Below are 23,821 nucleotides of genomic sequence, written 5' to 3' on the forward strand. Positions count from 1 at the left end.
CATCTAGAAAGATATAGATTAATTCGAATTTAGCCAAGGCTCCTAATTCAAAACATTCGCTTATCTTCTCCTTCTTCTTCTTCTTGTTCGACTTTTTTTCGTCGGTACGAGTTTCGACATCGTCGCGCTCCGAAATTGAGTTTGTCGCCTCCAAAGCTAAGAAAATAGAGGTTTTTTCTGCGTGACTGTCGTCGGCGAAATACGCAATATATATTTCTTCTCCGTTTCCTTCGTCAATGTCGAAATTGAGCCTGGTCGGAGCTTTGCTCGAACTTGCGGCGTTCTTTGCTATCCGTTCTCATGTATGATACATAAAACAAAATACATACTGTGCTGCGATAATACGTAGAGGAGAAAATCGTGGTTTCGTGATCGCACGACGTTTTCGTATTTCGCAGCACAACTGCCTCTGCCTGGTATTACACCGCGGGCGATATTCGTACATACACACATTTATAATACACGCGCGTTCATTCGAATAACGCACATTTCCCCTTTTGTGCAGCAACAGCAGCAGCAGCAGCAGCAACAGAAGTAGCAGCACGTGTTGTTACAGTCGCCCGCGAATCATAATGCCGCACATATAGGTATAGAATAAGTACGGAGTGCTGCAACGTATGCACACACAGAGACACCCAAGCAGTTGCCGAGTTAAGGCTAAACTTTCCTACATTACACCCTCGGCCCATTTTTCCCTTTTCGCGTTTCGTTGGGTAATAATAACGCGCCGCGTACATTATACCCTATACCTACATCTGGCTCACCCTTGGCACTGCACTCTATACACACACATACACATAGACGAGCTGCACTTGAAACTCTCGCTATCGCGCGCACTACACCGAATTGATTCCTCTCCCCCCGTCCTCCTTCCCCCATATACGTATACGTACGAAGCATTTCACACTCGTGTACACCATATATTCTCTACAGAATAATCCGACCAGTTGATCGTTACACTTACAAATTATCAATCTCGTTCGATGGTGCCTATAGTTTCAAAATTATTACTTTCCAAATCTCCGTGGCTTCGATAATATTGCGGCGAATGAACGCGCGCGCGAGAGCATTATAAATTGCTCGCACGCTCGAGTTGCCATCGTGCGTAGCGCGCGCCTGTGTACATATGGCTTATGGGCGAGTTGCAGCACTCGATGCACCGCACACACGATTCATTTTAAATCATTGGCGTGTCTGTGTGGTGCGCATCGCGAGGAAATTTTTATCGAGAAAGTTTGTATCGAAAGGGGCATTAGCCTGGACTTGAAAGATAATAACAAACTCGCTTGCTTCTAGGATATTCAGCTCGCGTCCTTCTCACGCCGTGTTGCATTACCCCCACATCTGTTGTTGCTCGACTTGACAATTTTTCGAGATGCATTCATCGAAGAGCGCGTGTCGCGCTCCGAATGGCAATTATGGCAGACGAGAGCAGCGTCACTCCACGCTCCTCATATGGTCAAATCTCAAAATAAAATTCCGTTTCGTTAACAAAAAAAGGTAAAATTATTTTTGCCTGCCCAGCGGCCTGGACCCCCGCAAATTGATCCTAGGACCTCCAGGACTCCTGGACCAGGAGTGAGAAAAAACGCGTGAACTTGAAATTTGAAAATAGTTCTTTTTTTTCAGGGCACTTATGTGTTTTAGACGCCGAAAAGTCATCTTTTCACGCAAATACGACTTATTACTCGATTTTCAAGTCGTTGAAAGAGCATCCAAACTCATCTAAAAAATTTAATTGACTACCATATTCGATAGGAAATTTCCTCATATTTTTATGGTAGTAACAGATTTTCCGAATTATCCAATTTTCACCGAGAAAATTGCCATCAAACATTGAGGGCCAAATCGAAAATAATCCAAGAAGTTCACTTTTTCCGTACTGAATTTTTAGACATATTTAGCCAATACTTTTTTCTAAAGTATAAATAGAAGCAAGTATGTCAGTACTCAGTCTGATCCTTATAATTTGAGCCTAACTCTACAATTCTTTATTTTGTTGAAATTATTGATCTCAGAGTACCTCCGATGAATTGCTTAGCTGATAGTAATAAAATCAAACATCTCGTGTTTCCAAATTTGCTTGTACTGACGACGACGACGACGACGACGACGACGACGACGGTTCTATAGATACAGACGAAAGCCTTTCATTTAGATCAGGAGGATCCTATTAAAATAGTGAATAAAAATGAATAAATAGTATTTGTAAAAACTTTTAGATTCGATTTAAAAAGCAGTAATAAATTTTCCAGCATTCGAATTTTGAAAGGAATTCAGATTTGCACGAGATGAATCCGAAGAAACCGTTGGAAAATATTTACCAATTCTGGGGACTTTAGCCATAACTTGATCGTGTTTTTCATCTTTAGCTATCCTCCGTTTAGTCTTGTCATATCCACATTCACAACTTCTTAGAGCTTTATGTCGATCAGATTTACGATCCATATTCGCAAATCTGAGCTAAATCACGCCTAAACAAAAATTGAGGTTATCTACATGCTATATTTAGGTATGAGCTTCGATCTGACTCTTAAATAGATTACCTTAATGAAAAATATTCTTATTTCAATGAAAAACACCTTCTTTTAATTAAAAAAACGTCACTTCGCATATAACTCTTGTCTCTTCTGGGTTTGGACAGTAGAAGTTTAGTCTGCACACGCATTTGTAACTAATGTATCATCTGTGCAGAGAACGGCCGGTAAGTATGGGAATGTTATTGATTCATACGTGAGAAATAAAATTGAAACCAAAACATTAAAATCCAAGATATTAATTGAAATTAATTTTTTTCAAATTATTTATTTAAATGACATGGAAAATTGGCTTATTAGATTAATTGAATAACATCATACATTGGAAATACAGCAAATATGCTAATTGCCATCACGAATTTTGGAGTTTCACCGCCAAGCAAATATTGCATAAATCTTGATTCTCTAGTTTCTCGAGAATAATTTCGCATATCTCAACCGGAAGTCGATAGTGTATCAGTACCCAGAAAGGATCCATTGCCCATTCCTGAAAAAATCCTCTGGATAGTTTCTCAAAGAGATACAGAGATACAGAGATACAAGCCTCGCTCAGTGGTTTAGAAAATTCATTCAAATTATCCGAGAGCACGAATTTGAAGTAGTCCGCAAATAAAGTTATTTTCTTGGCCTCTTTAGGTTCTATGCGGGTCAGGTCGTAGAGTGAATAAGTCGAATTTATCATGATCTCTTTCGCTTTGCTCGTGAACTCCTCGTCGTCGTACCAACATATTTTAGCAACTCTCGGTCTCTCCTGCTTTGATTTCTCGAAAAATCCATTGTTACCGTATAATAATGTCATGATAGTTAAGACATTGCTTCGGTCCAGTTCGTATCCTCTTTTCTCAAGCTGTTCTATGACTCCCAGAGCACCAAACGATAGTTGCAATAACAATGTCAACTTGTCTTTTCCATACCAAGTTTGCAAAAGAACCGAACATTCGTCGAAATGACTCTGGGTGGGGAATACGAAGTTCGATAGATCGGCGCCACGATCCAAGAGAACGTCGACCATTTCCGGCTGTAGACCCGCTACGGCCCATTGCAGAGGTGTCCGACCCAACTTGTCCCGGGCCTCGATCTCCAACGGCTGATTTAATTCGTCACAGATCTCGAGTAACATCTTCGTCCAGCCATGATAACCCATCAGGTAAATCAAATGCAGCGACGTCAAACCCTCTGCATCAGTTAAATTTAGATTAGCACCTCGTTTCAACAGCGATTTGACCGCTATCCTGTTGTTCTGGCGCAAAGCCAAGTGCAATGGTGTGTTGCCCGACTTGTCCCGGGCATCGATGTGCACCTGTTGATTTAATTCGTCATTGATGCTGAGAAATTTAATCTCTATGCAATAGAAAATTCTACTTCTTTGGCAAATGTGATGAAGAGGAGTCAACCCTTCCTCGTTGGCCAAATTAGGATTTGCACCGTTTCTCAATAGCAATTCGGCCACGTCAATGTTGTCGTATTTCAGGGCCAAGTGCAGTGGTGTGTTGCCCAAATTGTCTTGGGCGTCAACCCGACATGGCTGATTTAATTCATTCTCAAATAATAGCTGCGCCAAGCGTCGGTCATCATCATAATAATCCTTGCAAATGCAGTGCAGAGGAGTCAGTCCGTCCGCATTGGCCAAATTCGAATCTGCGCCCTGTCTCAGCAGTAATTGGACCAAATCTTTACGACGACGATACTCGATCTGGTCTGTTTTATCATTTCTCGACACCCTTAAAAATTTCACCCATAGCATCATAAAGCGGTAATCCTCGTATGCATGTTTTAGAGGACTCTCAACGTATTTATATATTTCTTTCAGTCTTAAATACCTGTGGGCATCGTCCACAACCAAGAGCAATGGAGTATTACCGAACTTGTCCCGGGCATCGACCTGCACTGGTCGATTATTTTCTTGGCTGACCTCGAATAATATCTTTGCCAAGTCAACGAGGCCTTTGGAGCAAATCAGGTGCAGAGCAGTCGATCCATCTGCGTTGGCTAAATTTGGATCGCCGCCACTTCTCAGCAGCAGTTCGGCCACTTCTTCTCTTTCGTTGTTCAGAGCCAAGTGTAACGGGGAATCGCCCGTTTCGGGCACGAGGAGATTAGGGTCCACCTGGCCGAGCTCGAGAAATTTCTTGACGTCGTTATAACAGCCATGTTGGCAGGCTATACGAAAATGCGTTAAACGCGACAATGGCTTGCCGTCTTGTTGTTTGTTGTCGTTATCTGAGTTGCAGTTCTTTGCGGTCTCCGAGAGAAGCTGCTCGGATTCTTCGCGAATTGGAACTTCGCCTCGGGTTTCGGACATTTTTTCTACGCGCCTATAGACATGCAACACTAAAACACTGATAGTATAAATTATTTTTCACCGTTAATCCCTTTCTGCAGTGCTCACTTTGTTACTTACGCTATAGTATTATTACATGTACCGACTACTATACGCACTACGATCTAACCACATGGTCGAAACTATTTAATACTAGAACTTAGACGCGCACATGTGGGAGTAAGACAGTAAGTAATACCTACACGACGCAGCAGAGATGATGCCATAAGGCTGATTTCACCTTTCACCGAATTTGAATATGGTCCAAGACTTGGTATAGGTATTCGACCTGCATCTACGCATGCGCGGCGTAAAAAACTCTTCGAGTGTACGACGAGTCAATTTTTTCGAACCAAAGAAAGCCAACACGATGGGGCCAGTGGCAAAGTGAATATTTCCGTTATTCATGAAAATTTCATTGCAATATTTTTATCGTTACATCATCACCCTCGAAGCAATTAGTCTATACCTATTGAATAAAGAGTTAAAAATGATTACTGTAACAAGTACTCAGAAAAAAAATATCGGCCATATATATATGGGTAAGGCTCAGAATTTTTTAAATACACCTGCGCTCGTATGTCATCGTTTTTTTAGAACGATACGAAGCCTTGAAAAATCTGGAAAATTTTTTTTCTCGTTTTCTTCATCGAAATATATTACCTTGAATTTTTTCAAATTTTTTAATTGAAGGCGATAGCATCTATGGCTAAAAAACGCTTTTTTTATGAAAAACGGTTCCTAGAACCCAGAGGTTTCGGTAAAAAAATTTGAAAAAATTTTTTTCGAATTCCTTGTCAAATTTTTATAAATTTTGACCGTCGCAAAATTTCGATTGGAGCTTCTTAGCTCATTCTAGAGCATAACAAAGATTCGAGCGAAATTCCAAAGAAATTTGAAAAATAATGTAATTGTGATGAACGCGTTTTTCAGCCATAGATGCTATCGCCTTCAATTTAAAAATTTGGTAAAATTCAAGGTAATATATTTCGATGAAGAAAACGAGAAAAAAAATTGTATGCGATAGTATGACGAAAAATGTCTTTTTTAGCACATTTTTCAGTGCGCAAAAAGCGTTTTTGGACACTTGTGTGCGGTAAAATGCCTCATTTTGGACACGGGTGTGCGGTAAAATGACTCATTTAAATGAACGTATTTTTCGCCTACTATTGCATAAAATTTTGTATGCAACACGTGCCCAGCTTTTTGCGCACAGTGTGTAGCCGGCAGTCGTGTCTTTTTTCGCACACTCGTGCCCAAAAACGCCTTTTGGGCACTTGTTACATGAATAACTATTCCAGATTTTTCAAGGCTTTGTATCGTCCTAAAAAAATTATTTTCGTTAAAAAATGGGGTTTTTCGGCTCTAGACGTCAGAGTTCTTTCTGAAAAAATCTGAAAAAATTTGAGGTTATGTATTTTAATGCCAAAAATGAGTAAAAAAAAGATCGGGCTTTGTATTGCATCGTAGCGCCGTACATGAATTTTCAAAATTTTCAATAATTTTTCTGAAGGCCTGAAGCACTCAAATAATCTGAAAAAATTCAAGGTTGTTCAGTTTATTGAAAAGTATTTTTGTGAATTTTTTCAGATTTTTTAATTGCTTCAGGCCTTCAGGAAAAATATAGATAGAATATGGACGTTTATAGGGGTGAAGGGGGGTAGGAGGGGGAGGGGGTCTAAAATTTTGGTTTTGGGACCTTTTTACCATGTACTATAACATACCGAAAGCGCGTCAAGATCGGTGACACACGAGCGCAGGTTTATTTAAAAAATTCTGAGCCTTACCCATATATATTTAAACGTTCTGTTCAATTTCACTTGAAGTCGAGAACGCGACGAGAGAACATCGCTCGGTGAGTAATTGCCATTGCGGCTGGTAAAGTCGAAAGAGAAAGAGACTTGGGCTGTATACAGGCAGCTCATGTGTTTGTCATAATTCACGCAATTCGTATTATATATATGAGCCCAGCGATAAAAAAAAAGAAATAATAGTACGAGCCACGACGAGACGAATCAAGCGTTTTTTTGTCGAGTGGAAATTGACTGCAGAGATGACCACATTTCAGCGGTTTTTGGATTATAACAATTTATGACTGCTCCTCGAGTCTGCTGCTTTTTTCGTTCGTTCGCGTACTTTATGATTACGTCCTGAGGCGCTATCAAAAAGGGATAGAAATAATTTTCAATTAAAATTCAGTAAGTCATGGCGAGGCGCCCGAAATAACTGCCAGACCGATAAACTTCCATCGGGCGCTACGCGCACACGAGAAGGGTCTATATTCTCTTCCGAATGGGAAACGATAAACAAACTCGGCACATTTTCAACTCTTACGCGTTAAAAGCATAGACAACTCATCGATACCATTTAGCCGCAGTCGATGCATGTACGTCCGACTTGGATGTTTTTGTACAACAGCGAGCTCAAGTTCTTCGAGACATATTTGTCGAACGAAGCTCGTGCGCCCGCAGCGGCTGCTCGTACAACAGCCCTCTCACATGTATTTGGAACCCTCCGTCATTCACTGCTCCAAGGTTATCGTATATAGCCGCACAGGAGGAAAAAAGCTTTTTGGCGTTCAAAGGATCCGTTTGTGCTTGCGCGTGGGGGCTTATTTGTGCCCGAGAGAAAGATCAGAGGGAGAAGAGAGAGAAACGCAAAATCAAACGTCTGCGCAGATGCTACGTACCGCAGTCAGTAATTATTTATTTTGTTCGAGCTTGCACACACATGTACTATATAGGCAGCAGCAGCAGGAAGTTGAAGGAGAAACGAGCAAAGCCACTGCGGATGCTGCGGGAATGTATATAATACGTGTATCGTATTACTATCTACCTACCACACGCAGTGCTTCTGTCCTCTCGATTCTCTTGTGTCATTGTTATCGAGAGAGCCCTTATAATCATGTATTTTATAGATATACGTAGTCGTGTGCGGTAGGTCCTTTTAACTGTACAATGCACTGCACAATCCAGGTACATGTGTTTATGCACTTGTAAACGAAAAATACATCGAGATCGCAGGTAAAGATGAACTCGTGGGAATCCGCTGATTAAATAATCAATTTTCCTCGCGAATACATTATAACGTTTTCAATAAATCAACTTTAATCTCCTAGCCAGCGAGCAAGTGAGAGAGATATTAGATCCACCAAGATGCTACGTAGAAGATTAAACGTATTAAAGCTTACACGATTTAGGCTGGCTGGCTGGTTCGCGCGCGCTTCTCAATTTCTTCTGACTTTATCAAGATTTTAAACGTATTATACAATTAGCAGCGTTAAATTACCAACTCTTGTACGTTATTACAAGCGCAACTTCTTAAAATGTATGCGAGTTTATTATAATTCATTATATCGCAGGTCCCTCTTCCCCCGGCCTTCCACACCACTTTCGGACGGTCGATCGAGCGATAATCGTCTCTTAGCCTGACGAAAAAAAATAACAACACACCGCTGAATCAATTCATTAAAACATCATCGTATCAAAAGCTGAGAAAGTAGGACGGACTTTCCCAATACATTTGCGCGCGCGTAAGGAATAATTCTGAAAATCGCTAGAAGATATCGTCGTGTGTACTCCGCATTTACCGTATCATCGCATCCGCAACACAGCTCAGTGGAACGAAACATAAAAATTCCTAATCACCTTTCGACGTTTGTCGCGCGAATTTCAATGTTTTTTTTTTGATAAACTACAACCATCAGGCACAAAACACGAAAATCTCTTGGTAAAATCTCAAGCGGCGTTTGTAATATTATATGCCGTTGAAGACGCAAAGGAGTGTTTTTTCTCCGGCCTCGAAGTTACCTTCTTTCTTTCCATCTTTCATTTTTTTTCCTTCAAGGTCGACCATATCCTTGCGCGTAAACTCAAGTTCATCGAACCCAGGCATATACATATACGTATATATAGCAGCAGCTTCCGCAAAGTAGCGCCGCATATGTAATCCTTTTCCGTGCGCGCGTCTACCGCACATAATCGTACGCAGAGCGCGTAGTCTAGCATGTGATTGACAAAGCACGTGGGACTTAACATCCGCAGCCGCGCGATGTTGATAATTTCATGCGTTAGCATGTGCGCGTACGAGCGTATACAGTATACCTACGTCTGTGCACCGCAATTTCTGCGCTTCAAGATGCGCTGCTTATATATGGAAAATATAAATATTACGCGCAGACGCACAAATGTGTGCTGCGAGCTGCTGCTCCGAAGCACGTTAAGAGAGCGTATCGCGAAAACTTGTAACATAACTTGTTTCCTTTTTTTACTTGAAAAATCTTCTTCGTCATTTTTTTTATGCCCGTCTCTCCATAAGTTGATTTAAGTTTACGCGCGATAACGCCGGGATGCAATCGTGTTTCTGTATTCAAGTCTCGTTATATTGTTATTAACGTTCGAGAGCGCGAAGAAGACGGCGTTTAGCGCGGACACGCGTCACTTGCCGCTGATGAAAGAACACGGCGCAGGGAAAGCTAGGCTGCCCCTCGGTGAGGATTTATTTTTATCAAATAGCCGCTGCACGAGAGCCGGAGAGAAATTTTTTTGTTATTAATCCATAAACATATCGTCACGATTCAGGACGAGGAGAATAGCCTACTCCGCGAGATGACGCGCTTATATCTTTTTTCTTTTTCAATTCCGTACAGACGACATTTTTATTTGGAACTGCAGGAACGTAAGAAATGCGTGACAATCGTACGTAACGAGTCATAATAGTAATTATAAACGTAGAGAGAGATAGAGAGAAAGAAAACGCGATAGTCGTCTCACGCACACGTACTGTATAATACATTCGAGAGAAAATTTCCAGTGACATCGTTGGATTTGTAATCTTTGACGTTTTGAATGCAACCACTGAATTTTGCACCATACGGTGAGAATCGACAGCACGAATGAAAGTTCCGTGTAGTGTTTGCGATGAAACTTGTTTTGTTCTCATTTTTATACTCGAAAAAAAAAACATGTACAAACTCACTCGGACGCTTTTGAGTAAATCTGGTCTTTCTTTCGATTGAAAAGTCCACACCTATTGATCCAGTGAAACTTTCCCTATGGAAAATTTTTCCATAACAGAAAAAAGGCAAACCCTCGCACACCCAAGAAGGGAAAAAGATCGCATATAATACGTGACCGCGAGCGGCAACACATGTGTGCTGTGCACTCGCGTGTCAATGTACTTTTATCAGGTGCAGACTTTTTGCTTTGTTGCAGTATACATAATGAACACATGAGCGTATACAGAGCCTTGAGCCTTGCAACGTCTATACCACTGCTCGGATATTATGGTTTAATGGGCTTGCATGACTGCGCGCACTTTAATGTATTTACCATATCGTCTCTCGTTTTTGCTGGCCAATTTTGATCTTGAATTTAAAAATAAGTACTTCGCAATTACCTTTGAGCTGTACAGGCTGAAAATAAATGCACTTGCTCGTTCACTTGTTGCATTCGGTGGCTTATTATAGATTTATTTTATAAATATAAAAATTTAATTTAGTTTTTTTTTAATGATTCTTACAAAGGCCTGAAAAGTTCTCCTAGCGTAAAAAATAATAACGATAAAAATGTCTCGTTCTTCTTCACTCATCGCTCAGTCATCGGTTAATTAAAAATTTAATTATCCATGCAAGTAGGTGAAAATCGCCAAAACGAAGCCGGAATTCATACCAATCTCCGCGTTAACGAGCGCATCGTGCAAGTATATTACTTAATCAGCTGTGCTTTCCAATAATAGTGCTGCTCGCATGCATCTTGGCCCAAACCAATTGAATCTCATTCATGAATCTGTCATTTGGTCTACTTTACTTTGAAATTATTCCGATGGTTATAAATGTTTCTCTTCCATAAATAGAGTTTTAGCGTTAAGCTCAAAATATTATTATCGAGCGAATAATTCTTCTCAACGCTTTTGTTTGATGCTTGCGCAGTGAATGAAAAACAACATAAAGCATGTCCGCATTTGCTGTCTAAATATTTACGACGCTTTGATTTCAACACCATTAATCACACCATATGTGTTCACACGCGCACTGGTTGACATCGGAGACAACATCGATACTTATTCTGCCAAATAAAAGTGAATCTTCAATTAATAATTTTATTCTAATTTTGTTTATAGTTCTGTAAAATGAATTTCAATCTGTCTGAAGTCAAAGGACAACTCATTTTTTCTTAGCACATTTATTCCTAACTTTCCCGTATAGAATAGTAAGGGAAAAAGCAAAAAATTAAATATTGATTTTCCGAAAGAAGGGTGTAAAATGAGAAAGTCACATATTTTTTCGTAGCATTGCGATACAACGAAAGAAAGTAAAAGTGTCGAGGGGTGTCGATACATACTGTGAAGAGAAAAAAGGAAAGTCCGATGTTATAATTCGTCAGTATGGCAGCATGGAACCCCTCCTCGGTAAATGGCCTCGGTAGAATGTCCGAGCTCCGAAGAACGAATTCCCGATATATACACCTTTGGCTACTACTGCTACTGCTACCCGTTGTGACGTGTTTGTGGCTTCTTGCCTTATGCGTGCTGTGTCGCATATACTTAGACCCAATGTGGATTATATAGATATTTTTTTTCGTCGCAGCTGCAGCTACACGCACTGCAAAGATAGAAAAAGATTTTCGTCTCTTCCGATGGCTTCTTTCTTTTCCTCTTTGTTTGTTGATTTTTTTCTTTTCGACGAAGTTCGCGCATTGCCCACGCTACAATATTTTTACACTATTTATAGACTTCTATAAAGCGACATTGAATGTATTCGTAGTATTTAATTTTGTCGCTCGTTTAATGGTCTTTTACCTTCTGAATGATCATAATCTTTTTGCGCGTTATAATTGTGGTGGATAAAAAATGTGTGATGGATAAATCATAAAAAGACTTCCATAATCGCTCGCATTACTATAAAGCTGTAGATAAAATGTATCCGATTTGAGAACGCGTAACAACAAATAATGTATGTTTAGTTCAGAAAAGTTCAAAAAAGAATGAAGAGACGAGCTTTATTTTTTCTCAAACCCAAGTGCGGACGAACTCTTAACCGACACTTCGTCCCAATTGTTTTCTTATCGTCGCATCGAACGGTATATTGTATTTGTCTCCATTTTAAGACAAAATACACAAAACACTCAGACTCACACACGTACACGTACACTTTCACAGGTCGACCCTTAATGGCATTCGGTTGTCGTTGCTCCCGAAGTTTCTGTGTCGGGCGATATATTTACCACGTTTGAGTGCCTCTGAGAGAGAATATCGCGTGTGTGCGTTACTCAACTCTTGTATGCCGTGCGTTACTTCAAAACTGTGCAGTAAGGTAAACAAATGTTATGGAGGTCACGAGATGTATATTTAAAGGAGGACCTGAAAAGGGCTGCCTCAAAACATTTTATAACCTTTGCAATGAATTACAAATTTCCTTAATTCAACGAATAAAAAGTACCGACAAAAGTGATAGATCTTTCGGTACTCGCGTCTACTTTTTCACTTTCTCGAGTTAAAGACACGAGATTCCCGATAATTAGCCCTCAATTGTAACGAATCATTCTCTTCTTTCACTGTTCTTTTTTTTTTGTATTTTGCGCGGTCTAACTCTGCGTGGCAACGAAACGCATGCATCGTATACACGGAACGCCGTGCATAACTCCCTGCGTCTAAACGCAGTAAACGGGATCTATTTTTAGTGTGGCCCGTGTCAGGCCAAACAAATTTGTGTTGAAGTTTATGGTGGTGTATGACTGAGATTGACACACAAGTGTAACTTGACTTGCAAGCTCATCTCTCTCGCTCTCTCTTTCTCTCTTTCTCTCATTCTCTCTCTCCGTGATTAGATTATTGGAATTTCGCTTGAAGGCTATTTCGGCCTGTATCTATGCGCATATAATGCGAAATGAAGAGAGGTCTTATTTACCAAAGGCTCAATTTATTTTAAGGGCGTACGTTACCCTCTTTCGATGCTATAAATCTCTACGACGAACGCACAGAATTGGGCGTATACTTTTTTTTTTTTAATTCTGTAGATCGCCCGGGGAGGTGTGCTATTTGAAATGCATTTAGCATTACTCTATATATATTCACGATCTAACTTTTGTTACCTGCGTGCGAGTACAAAAATATACGCGCAACAAACGTATTACACCCGACGAACTTATGCGATTTATAAATTATATACGCGCGCATGTACAGATCTTTTCGCAAATAACATAAAAGGTTTATGTACATCTCTTTAATAAAAGCAAGTGGAAAGTCGAGTCGGTCTACATACGAAACGAGCTCATACTGCCTCTATCTGCGCGAGCGAGTGTGTGAGAGAGATACATACATTTACGCGTGGGTACGTATGATAATGCAAGTTCCGCATATGAACAAAAGTCTGTATACGTAGGTTCATTTAACGAGCGTTCAATGATTCTTCGATGATACAGAAAAGGCGAAGGCCCTTTGGAGAAGAAAGCATCCACCGTATTGTTATAAATATAGCCGTACATCGATGTATTCTGCTTTCTTCAATTTTTAACATTTCTTTTGTCGTCTCAAGTACGCGACTTGCGAAAAACGCCCGCTCGTGTAACGAGAAATTCTTCTCCCTCAATAAATACGTGCTGCTGCGATACGTATAGACATACAAATACGCTCTATGCACAAAGCTGCACATACGTACACGGCAAGGGCTTATACGTATAAACTCGACTCGCGCAAAACTCTTGACTACCAGATGCGAAAATGTGCACGCACAAAATTCACGACACGTGTTTCTTCGCAGCAGCCGGCTAGTTTTCGGAATCGCAGCGGCTGTGCGACACGGTTTTGAGAAACAAAAAAAAAAATACAAGAAAGCACGTACTTCTCGAATAACGCATCAAGCTGGCACGGGAGTATTATGCGCATACGATGCGTGTCTTGGAGCGTAGAGCAACATTATTTTAGTTGTAACTAGCCCTATCCAATGCACTTCGCCCGACTAAGACTCTTCTGAAAGTAAACGGGTGGATGGGTGCTTTTTCGCAACATAAGAGGGGTTACAGTACGAGCAGAAGACGAGTAATAAGGAGGCCACAATAAGTAACCGAAACGACTTAGCCATTTATACTTTTTGGTTGAATTTTATTTTTTGAGATTTTTTTGGCATATTTTAGCTTTTTTAAGTTTGTCAATTTGCTTGAATTTTTAAGAGAAGATTGGGTTTTACATTCGAATATAATACGTTTTAGGACCGTTGCTTTAAGATTATTCGTTCTGTGCATGTAAAACGTGGTGCGAACATGCGTGTGTGTTCACGAGCTCTGTTGCAGTATACATAAGAAACAGAGGCTTTTGTGGCTTTCGTACCGGTGCACGTGCAGTGGTTTACCCAATATATATATATATTAAATATATACATCTACATTCACAAAAAGAATAGTATAAAATGCCGGGCATTCTCGGAGCTAAAATTATTCCAACAGAAAATTGTTGGTGCGATATATTACAACAAGAGGAGAGAATCAACTAATGCAAAAAATGTCAGAACCTAGATGTAACACGAAGGGTTGAAGGGTTCGTACTGCGTCAGAAAAACTAGAAAATTGTTGAAATTGTATTCAATATCGCGGAAGCTCTGTGAATTTTCTTGATGATGAAAGTCCGTATCGAACTTAATTAGATTTAGATTTTAATGTTTCTTTCTATAGTAGCAAGCTTTCCATACGTCTTCAGACTAGACTTCAGACTTTACTACAAAAAAGCTCTTTAGTACTTTTTTTTCCTCGAGTCATTCAGGGCTAAGCTCAGAATTTCTTTCGAGCGTTATAATATACACCTTATTATATATCTTAGATACATTTACATAGCATGCTAGATCTGCGTAATTCGAAAGGCCAATTGCTTTTTGACGATTTGCGTATGCGACTGAAGATGCTGCCTTCTAAGCTTGACATCTAAGAGTCACTGCGCTCCCGTAATATAGCTCTCTTCCTTTGAAGCTGAAAGAAGGGATGTCGACGACTGCGGAATGACGAGATGTGACTCGAGGTGCGAATTATTGACTTATTCTCACTCGGGTGAGTTATATACACGGAGCGAGTATATAACTAGACGATCGATTGTCGCAAGCGTGGCTTAGCAAGACTTCAGGGAGACGCAGAATCCGTGAAAAAGAACAACAAAATAGAGGAGATTGCTTACGCGAAAGCGAAGAAGAAGCTCAACAAGTCTCGAACAAGTCTTACTTTTGAGATCGGGAGATGTAAAATTGCTCTAATGATGTATACGACTTCATTACTCTCAATTATCATTCGTTTCGAGGAAGCGAGCCAATTTCTTCCATTTCTTTTTTGGCTCTATAGAAACGAACAAGAAGCAGCTGTTCGCGCGCGCGCGCCCTTTCTCTGCCAATTTTGCGTGTTATATATTACGGAGGGAACGAATGTATGCGTCTGCACACCGTTGAACGATCAATTTTTTTCGTTGCAAATGTCTCGGAAGAGCAACGAGTGTGTAATATTTAAAGAAGATATTATATCCTTCACCTTGGTAATTTTCGATCGACGATAGTGTGCGAGTGTGCATCTGTGGGCCGCTGCTCGTGTGTCCAAGTTTAATGAATACACAATTTGAAAGACAAGCCGAAGCGGAGGCAAAATTGCTGTCTCGACACGAGCGAACGACGAGGACAGGTTTGCGATCGTTAGCCAACCAACCGTGACCCAGTCCACAGCAAAAAACGGCTTATCAGCCAGAGTCTGCTGGATGCATCTCTTCAATTTATTGATACAGTCTGTATGATTCCGAATGCTCGAACGCACGATGTATGCATGCTGCATACTCGCACACATAATAGACGGACGGACGCAGTGTGTGCGTTATGCAACGGGATGTCGCAATTTTTTTCATCGACGAATATCGGTGCATAATGTGTGCGCCACTTGGGGCGCTCGCGATGAACCATCATCATCGTCCTGGCCTGCGCTCGAGCGCGTTTTCAAAATCGATCGGCGAGCAAAGACGATGAAGGAAATTCCGACTATGCATCTATCGGCAGTTATGACATTTTTCTATATGTGCCCCTGTGCATGAACTCCCCAGATTGTTCCGCATCGGCTGGCTTCTCTCTCCCTCTAAATAGAGATGCGTGTGTACGCATGTACAGCGTAGTAAGAAAAATATCACATATACATTTCCAAGCGGATATACGCGTGCATATGTGTGTAAAGCGAGATACGCAATAAGAGAGATTTTATGTTATATGTTATATTGGATTACTCGTTCGCACCGAGATCGAGTTTTGCTCTTTGCCAGATTGTTTTAAACTCGGGCTGTGCGTATTAAACTTTCGAGATTTTCGCTCGCTCGCTCGCCGATGCTCGTCGATTTGTTTCTATATACATGCGCTGAAAGAAGCTTACAGTGAATTAATGTAGTGTAATTTTTTGTCGTTATTCATCGGTTCGAACTTGCATATATCGTACAGCGTTCTGACGGTCAATCAAGTCGCTGACGGTAGCAGTAGGTAACATATGACTAATAAAGTGTATATCCTGCAACAAGCAACTTCATTGTAATATGCTACGTACGAAAAATACAATATGTAGGACGAATCGATGACTTGTAACTCGACGTGGGGCCTCTCATTGTTCTTTATATCGTCTATATTGAGGTTAAACATAGGTGTGGATGCACAATTTAATTGTTCCCAGATACTGGCGCGTGGTTGATCTTTTTCGCGTAGATATTTTCTATGCATCATGTAAGAACTGCCTCGGTATAAACGTGAAAAAACGCATCAATTTAACAGAGTAATTCACACTTTGTAGTCGTGCAATGATGACTCGTTCATCTTGTGAATGCTATAATTCTGATGATGCTTAATTTTCTGATGAAAAATCGTCGTTTATTTCATGTTGCAAAGATTAACTCGATCTTCCATTTTATTGTTTCACTATAAAATATCAGTCTGCCTTGCACCTTCAAAATTAGGAGTTACTTTGCGCTTCAGAATATTGGTCTGCTTTTAAAACATCAACTCTTATTTTGCATAGAATGCGTAATCATGTGTTCAATAAATTTTCGTTATTATACATCGCATAAAGATTCAAGTGGGATCAACAAAACAGCTAGAAAATGCGGTTTATATATACTTCTTTGCAAACGTCTGAACAAAACGAAATGCGGGCTTTTTAACACTCCTCGTTATTTTGTGCAGTCTAACGCGACATGTCCAGTCAGTCGCGACTTTTATAAATTATCCGCATAAAAGATCGTGGCTCCTGGGCTCGGCGCTACATCACGCAAATGAGTCGTGCTTAGGGAGACGCGATATTCGGCGACCTCGATTGCATCTAATTTTCTTTTTGCTGCTTGTGCACAACAAACTCGGCCGCCTGCTACTGCGATCCGGAGAATTTGTACATCAACCACTACAATGACGCGCGCTTTACATCATCGTGAATTATCTAGCATACCGATTCTTACACGCGTATAATGCAAAGGCATAAATGGCAGCAAGTACGGGAATAGATTTGGCGATCCGTCATACAGCAGATGGTATAAATAATTTTTGGAAGCCGTGTCCGCGTTGCGTTGAGAGATTTTATCACTCAAAAGAGTCGCTTTTGGACCCGGCTCAAATGCACGGAGGATCGTCATCGCCCCGGCGCTCGAGAGACTCTCTGGAATTCGCAATTTCTTTTTGCAGTGCGCGCACGCCTGCCCATACATCTCGTACCTATACGTACATTGCATCGCGAACACGGCTATGCAGCTTCTGGCCATAATCGCCAAAAGTTAATTTAGACTTTTAGCTACGACTGTCTTTTCTCCCTCTCTCGTTCTGTGTTGATTTTGTTACTTTTCTTCGAATAAATGGAACTTGACTGGAAAATTTGTACAATAGCGACAGCAAAAAGGTGAATAAATCAGTCGAGTGCTTTTTGTTTGGAATGCTTCCGTTTTTTTTTTTTTTTCATTTTTTTGTTCTCTTCATACAAAACGCTTGATTGCGCTATTTCGATAAACTGAAAAAAAAGCTGGTTATATGCGTGCAGATACAGGTAGAACTGGGTTTCACACGGGTCATTGCGGCTGCTCCAATTTTCTTTGCCAGCTAAAATTGCTACCCGCTGCAGGAGATAAATAATCAACTGTATGCGTCGATCGATATCGTCATGTATCGATTTTTCTTATCTCTTCAATTGCAACAATTTTCTAATCATCGTGCAGCCTTATTTCAAAGTCAATATTGCAGACAGAAATAAACTTTGGCACGCGATTATCGTCGCGCAGAACAATGACATTAGTCGACGAGCTGAAATTTATTTTACAATAATATCAACGAGCATCACAATGAGATGATATTATAGACGGTACGGCGTCGCACTCTCTTTCACTCGGCAAACCCCTTTTTCCCACACCGAGTGCAGATTCATCACGGCGACGGAAGCCGATCGTTAACTTTTATCACAATCAACGTGTATCCAATGTCGTCAAAGTACACGTATAGGAATATTAGAGGGATAGAGAAAAAGAGGATGAATTCGAGAAGAGCGTTTATTTACACGATCGGTATTATACCAACACAAAAAGATCACACGATCTATTTAGAAACAACAATTAGGCCCTCGTTTTCAATTCGTGCCTTTCGAGTGGAAAATTGACTCTCGGCTTCCTGTTATGTGCCTCTTTCGTTTTCCTTGATTTGTAAATACATTGTCGTGCGCCGCAGTAGAGTAAGCGCGAGTTCACGACGTACACCATTTTTTTGTTTGTTTTGTTCAATTTGTTCTTCCCCGTTTTCATCCGAAATCGCGATTTCACCGTTACCGAAATCAATCGAACACTCGATGACACGCGTGCGTTTCAAGACGAGTGCTTCCCCGTGTTATCGACATTAATTATTATAAAATGAAATTTCAAGAATTTGATTTCGTATCGAGACTCGATCATCTCGTCGTTATCGACACTCCGCACATGATATTGGTACAATTCGTCACAAGCGTTTTTACTCTGTACGATGCACTTTCAACGATGCACTGCTTAGTCGTCGTCGTAGTCTTCGTTTTCACCGCTTGAATGCGTTTCTCGCTTGGACGATGACGACGATTGTGATCGCGATGATGTCCACTCGGAAACGTGATTAAGCCACCCGAGCCTTTGTAGACGACGTTGTCGTTTGACTCTGAGCCGAAAGTTATGCAGCCGCCGTCGCCTCGGTACTCGACGCTGCCGAGATTCCGATCGACGTGTACGCTACATCCGTCACCGGTTACTCTCAGCCGGCCCTGGTTGGTTCTCAGCTCGACGCGACAACCGTCGCCTCTTACGTACAGGTTGTTCGAGTTGATGGCCATTTTGATGTTCAGCCCGTCGCCTTTGATGCGTTCCATCTTCGTCGACGTTGTCGCGTCGTTATTGTTGTTATCGTATTTTTCACGAAAATCTGGAAGTCTCATTCTTTGATGAGATTCCTAGAATGAAATGAAACAAATAAACATGAAGATTAATTCGTGTCTGTGATTGCTTTGTTTGCTCAGCGTCTTATACGTTGAAGATGCAAATGCAAGATTACGTTGGAATTAGCTGAGTGTCGGCCGGAAATTTAGAAGAAAAAACTTGAAAATTCTTCAAACATTAATGCGCTAATTTCCCTATTGACTATGAGTGGCTTTGCGCTTATTGTGCAACCTGCACTCGTGTAATATATAACTGGCGATGAACTACCTGCATATGCTGCAGACGAACAGACACGCACGTTCTGCACGTTCACGTGCTATCGTAATTATTTTGGTTTGGCTCGAGTAATTTGATTTTTTTTTACATGCAAGCTGGAGCGTAACGCGAGCTTACGCGCGAATAGCAGCTGTTTATTCGCATAGATATTATATGTACAGATATATATCCTCACCTCGGTGCGCTGATGCTATTCTGCTGCTTCCACAGAGCCTTGAGCGAACTTGGCAGTTTTATTTTTTTTTAGTGTACACCTTACAAGATTCACTTTTCAATGAAGTCAATTGTTCATGCGTACGAGCACATTGCACTAACACTCGGGTGCCTTCGTCGACGTGCGAGTTCGTTGATAAAGTGACGAGTTTACGAGCTCGTTGGTGTAAGATATATATATGAGTGCAGGAGACGTTATCTTCGACGTCATCGTTCGTCGTTGAAACATTCGTCTAAACGGTTATTCCCCGATTTAAATAGTTTTATCGATTGACTTCTTTGCACAATGAGTTTGTATGTTGAATACTACGTGTCCGTGAAGATAAGGATTTTAAGGTGTCCGACAGCTCGATGTCAATCTTGCATAAGCGTTTCATGTTATATGACAGCTGAAGTTACCAATTCAGAACTTCCTTTGTGAAAGAACTTCTTATTACATTTCAAGCAAAGAAATAATTTAATTACGAGTAGGATATTTGAATCCATACGAATAATACGCTTTAAATATTATAAAAGAAAACTGTAAATTATACTAAAAACTAGAGGACTTTAATTTCTAAATGGTTCAAGTATGACAAAAGTTTGGATGAATTCGTACTCGTTTTAGTCAATTAAAATTATTTTTCATTTTCCTAAAAATCTTGAACTATATTTGGTATGTATGCAAATAAAGTGACCCAACAACACGTTAAGACGCGGTCATTTAAGCCTTAAAAATCCAAATAGTTTCTTAAAATACTGAAAGGGTGTCTAAGCATTATGATTTAAAATAAATTTCAAATGGTGCATTTGCTGGATCCCTTTTAACGAAATGATTCGTTTTAAACATTTTTTTGACGCCAGACTATTTTTCACTCATAGATACGTTCGTTATGAAATCCAAGCTCGAAAATTCATTATCTTGCAATCCGGTGGTGATATTAATGCAACGAGTTACGAAATTTCCCTCGACTCGAGTACGCGCGATACTGCTCGCAATACACACATGCGCGTTCAATTTGCTTAGGCTGATTGTAGGCCGTGCCGAGGGTTCTGAGTTATCGCGACGTCCTCTTTGTCAAATTGCTTTCTTCCATGTGACCCTGCGCATGCTGTGTAAAGAGACGACCCGTCGTCCCTCTTAATATTTAATTAAAGGCTCGTTACTTTATTACCAATGAACGACATCGTGTCGAATTTGTGTACATGGCTCGGCTTTAAATTTTTGTTTTGCTTCTTCAGACGCAGCCGGCGATGGATGAAGAGTCAGCGACGAGACACTGGTGCGAGAGACGAAGGTTTCAGGAGCATTGAAAAGGAGAGAGGAGCCAACGAAGCTCGACCATGGACGAAACGATCATGAAGAGAGAAGGGAAGAACGTAGTGAGTGGATAAAGTTTATTACATTTATTTTTCAATCATATTAATGTTCCTTGGCACAGATTTTCTTAGTTATCGAATAATTCAAATTTATTCTTCGGACTTTTTTAACGTTTGGCAATTCACTCTGATAGGAACAACAACAAAAGCAAATATTGGAGTACGAAACGACCAAGGCGAAGGCCATGAACGAGGACGAGCCTCTCGACAGCTCGATCAACGCGAGCAAATTCGACGCCACGATCAATGGCAACGAGTCGAACACGACGATCAACGAATCCAATTGCACGTTCAACAGCGAGTGCAATGTCACGGTGATTCACGTGCCGCTACTGGCGACCGTTGTCGCCGTTGCCGACGACGAGGGCGTCGATAACAAAGAGGGTAGCAACAGCGGCAGCGAGGACGTAGTCGGCACGCCGATCACCACCTGCAAAGACTTCCCGAACGAGGGCAAGGACAGCAAGGATGGCAGTGACAGCGGCGTCGAGGGATGCGCCGTCGAGCCAAACAGGGTAAGGTTTTTTTTAGTCGCGCAAGTACGAGAGAAGCTCAGAACTTTAACAGTGGGCCTTGGATTTGACAGGTACAAAGCCGTAGCAGTAACGACTACGCGAGCAGTTGCAACGGTCTAGACGAGGCCTCGTGCGACTCGAGCTTAGCTAGTTGTTGTTCAGTTTACGAGGATGCACCTTGCTCGGTTCAAAATCAGCCGCAGGTAACGGCCTCGATGACCACGACGATGACGACAACGGCCTCAGTCCCGGCTGCGACGACGACAGCGACGACGATAATGCCGTCAAAGAGCATAATCGAATCCGAGCAGGGACTCGGTCTCAGTGCTGTGCTAGCCGAGGCGGCGATGAGCAACGGCATCGGCGGTGGCGGACCCAGCGAAGGTACCTGCAGCGAGGGTGGCAGCGAGAGCTCGTCCGTTGCTGGCAGCGTGTCGGCTCGAGTCCAGAAGCGCAACGGAGCCACGAGCGCGACCAGCAAAAAGAAAATCACGCAAGTGCCTTTATTATTATATTATGTAGATATATGTATCGCTTGAAAATGCGTCACGGCAATCAGAATTAGATATTTTGTGGAAATTTCGCGCATAAGAGAGACGATTCGATTGGGGCGTGCGATATTGAGTAACGACGATTTTGTAATTAAGTGCCATTGGTTTCGAAAATATGTATAGAGAAAAAGAAATGAAAGATGACGAGCGCGCAGCCGCCGTCGCGATCGCTAATAATAAAAATGTGCGACGTTTCGTTTCAACAGCAACGGCAGTAGTAGCAGCAGTTCGATCGAGTCGCAGAAGAGCAGCAAAAGTGGCCAGCACCAGCAGCAACGAGGAGCGCTGTCGAAATTGACCGCGTCGACGAGCTGCCTCGTCAACGGTACCTGCGCCAACGGGGCAAGGGCCAAGCCACGCACCTCGTCCAGTCAGCGGCTCAACAGTCTGACCAAGTCGCAAACGAACGTCGCCGGTAGCAGGGACAGAGGCAGATCGCGCGAAAAGCAACCAGTGACCAAAGAAACGACGACGACGAGCGGCACGGCCGTTCGCAGAACGAATTCGGCCGCTAGAGCTAGTAGCGCCAGTTGCAAATCAAGGTCGACGAGGCCCGATACACTGCCGTCGGCGCTGACCAACGAAATCAACAAAGATCTTGCACAGAGAGGACGAGTGAACGGTATAATTGACCTCGTTATTTTTATAAAACGAAATTTCAAGCATGGCTTATTGATTTTTATTGTGCTGCCCTTTGAAATAGTAACGACAAAACCTCGACAAGGAGTATCGGCCAGTCGAGCTACAGCAACAGCAGCGGCTTCAAGAACCACTTGTTCGACACCATCGGAAGATGGTAGGAGGCCGGTGTGTCGCAGCTCGAGTTTGTACAATTCGAAGCGACCAGAACTGCGCAGCCTGAGGCATCTCGATAAAATGACCTCAAGCTTGGACGGTACTGGTCGCACGATCGAAGCTTACGGCACTATTCCTCGCACGATGCGACACAACAAATTGGCCATGTCCAAACAAACGGTCGGTGACAGTAAGCCGCCCACGGCTTACAGAAGTCGATCCGGCAGTAGAGAGGCAAGCTTAGCTCGACCACTGTCTAGGAGATCGATTTCTGCTAAAGACGCGGGTTTGGCGAGCAAGAGCCTACCTCCAAGCGCAAAGCCGCAGAGAACCAATGTCGAGAGAGTGAGCATTTACCGCGAATTCGGGGTACAAACAAACTGGTCTGGCAAGTATTTTTTCCTTTTCGAGTTGATTTAATTTTTTTACTCTTGAAAAGCAAAAAATTATTAAAATAATTTTGGTGCATTTTTTCGTAGGTGAAGACTTCGCTAATTGTTTAGCAGGCAAAGTGCCAGTTCCAGACTTGGACACGAAAGATACTCAAACCGTAGATGATTGGGAAAAAATTCAGAAAATGAAGACGGAATTGGAGAAAGTTACGGTAGATAACGATAAAAATAAAAAAGAAAACAATAAATTGAGAGCTGAAGTGGAATTGCTAAAAAAACAATTAGAAGAAGAAAAGGCTGATCATGCTTTTGCTAGGCAAGAACTTGACAAAAATGCACAAAGAGTACTTGCTATGCTCGGTACACCACAATCAGAGCACGGTTAGTACCGATTATTTATATTTAAGCATTTTCAAGTGAACATTATGAAAAATTCTTCTTT

At 41.6% G+C, this 23,821-nt stretch overlaps 3 protein-coding genes across 5 annotated transcripts in view; 1 reads left to right on the top strand and 2 right to left on the bottom strand.

Annotated features, from left to right (window-relative positions):
* The window catches only part of LOC106655771, a 28,169-nt gene that overhangs the window by 1,389 nt on the left and 2,959 nt on the right, over positions 1–23,821 (top strand). For 2 of the 3 annotated variants that reach the window (XM_014376326.2, XM_023463596.1), the window contains exons 2-7: positions 20,989–21,129; positions 21,261–21,641; positions 21,713–22,134; positions 22,399–22,814; positions 22,896–23,375; positions 23,467–23,760. In XM_014376326.2, the coding sequence (XP_014231812.1) occupies positions 21,091–21,129; positions 21,261–21,641; positions 21,713–22,134; positions 22,399–22,814; positions 22,896–23,375; positions 23,467–23,760 (2,032 nt within the window). In that variant the 5' untranslated portion in view covers positions 20,989–21,090. The remainder of the gene's footprint in view (positions 1–20,988; positions 21,130–21,260; positions 21,642–21,712; positions 22,135–22,398; positions 22,815–22,895; positions 23,376–23,466; positions 23,761–23,821) is intronic. The other variant, XM_023463597.1, reaches the window with a different exon arrangement.
* On the bottom strand, positions 2,890–4,839 carry LOC111694664 (ankyrin-1-like). The gene is made up of 2 exons (XM_023463592.1): positions 4,734–4,839; positions 2,890–4,571 (listed from the first exon to the last, which is right to left on the bottom strand). Exons 1-2 carry the CDS (start codon positions 4,837–4,839, stop codon positions 2,890–2,892), a joined length of 1,788 nt encoding a protein of 595 aa, XP_023319360.1.
* Positions 17,803–19,900, bottom strand: LOC106655772. Its single transcript, XM_014376327.1, has 2 exons — positions 19,730–19,900; positions 17,803–19,292 (listed from the first exon to the last, which is right to left on the bottom strand). The coding sequence occupies exon 2, from the start codon at positions 19,275–19,277 to the stop codon at positions 18,768–18,770; it is 510 nt and encodes a 169-aa protein (XP_014231813.1). The 5' UTR covers positions 19,278–19,292; positions 19,730–19,900; the 3' UTR covers positions 17,803–18,767.

This window comes from Trichogramma pretiosum, unplaced genomic scaffold (genome assembly GCF_000599845.2).
Source record: "Trichogramma pretiosum strain Unisexual culture from Peru unplaced genomic scaffold, Tpre_2.0 scaffold76, whole genome shotgun sequence".
In the NCBI taxonomy this organism is placed as follows: Eukaryota; Metazoa; Arthropoda; class Insecta; order Hymenoptera; family Trichogrammatidae; genus Trichogramma; species Trichogramma pretiosum.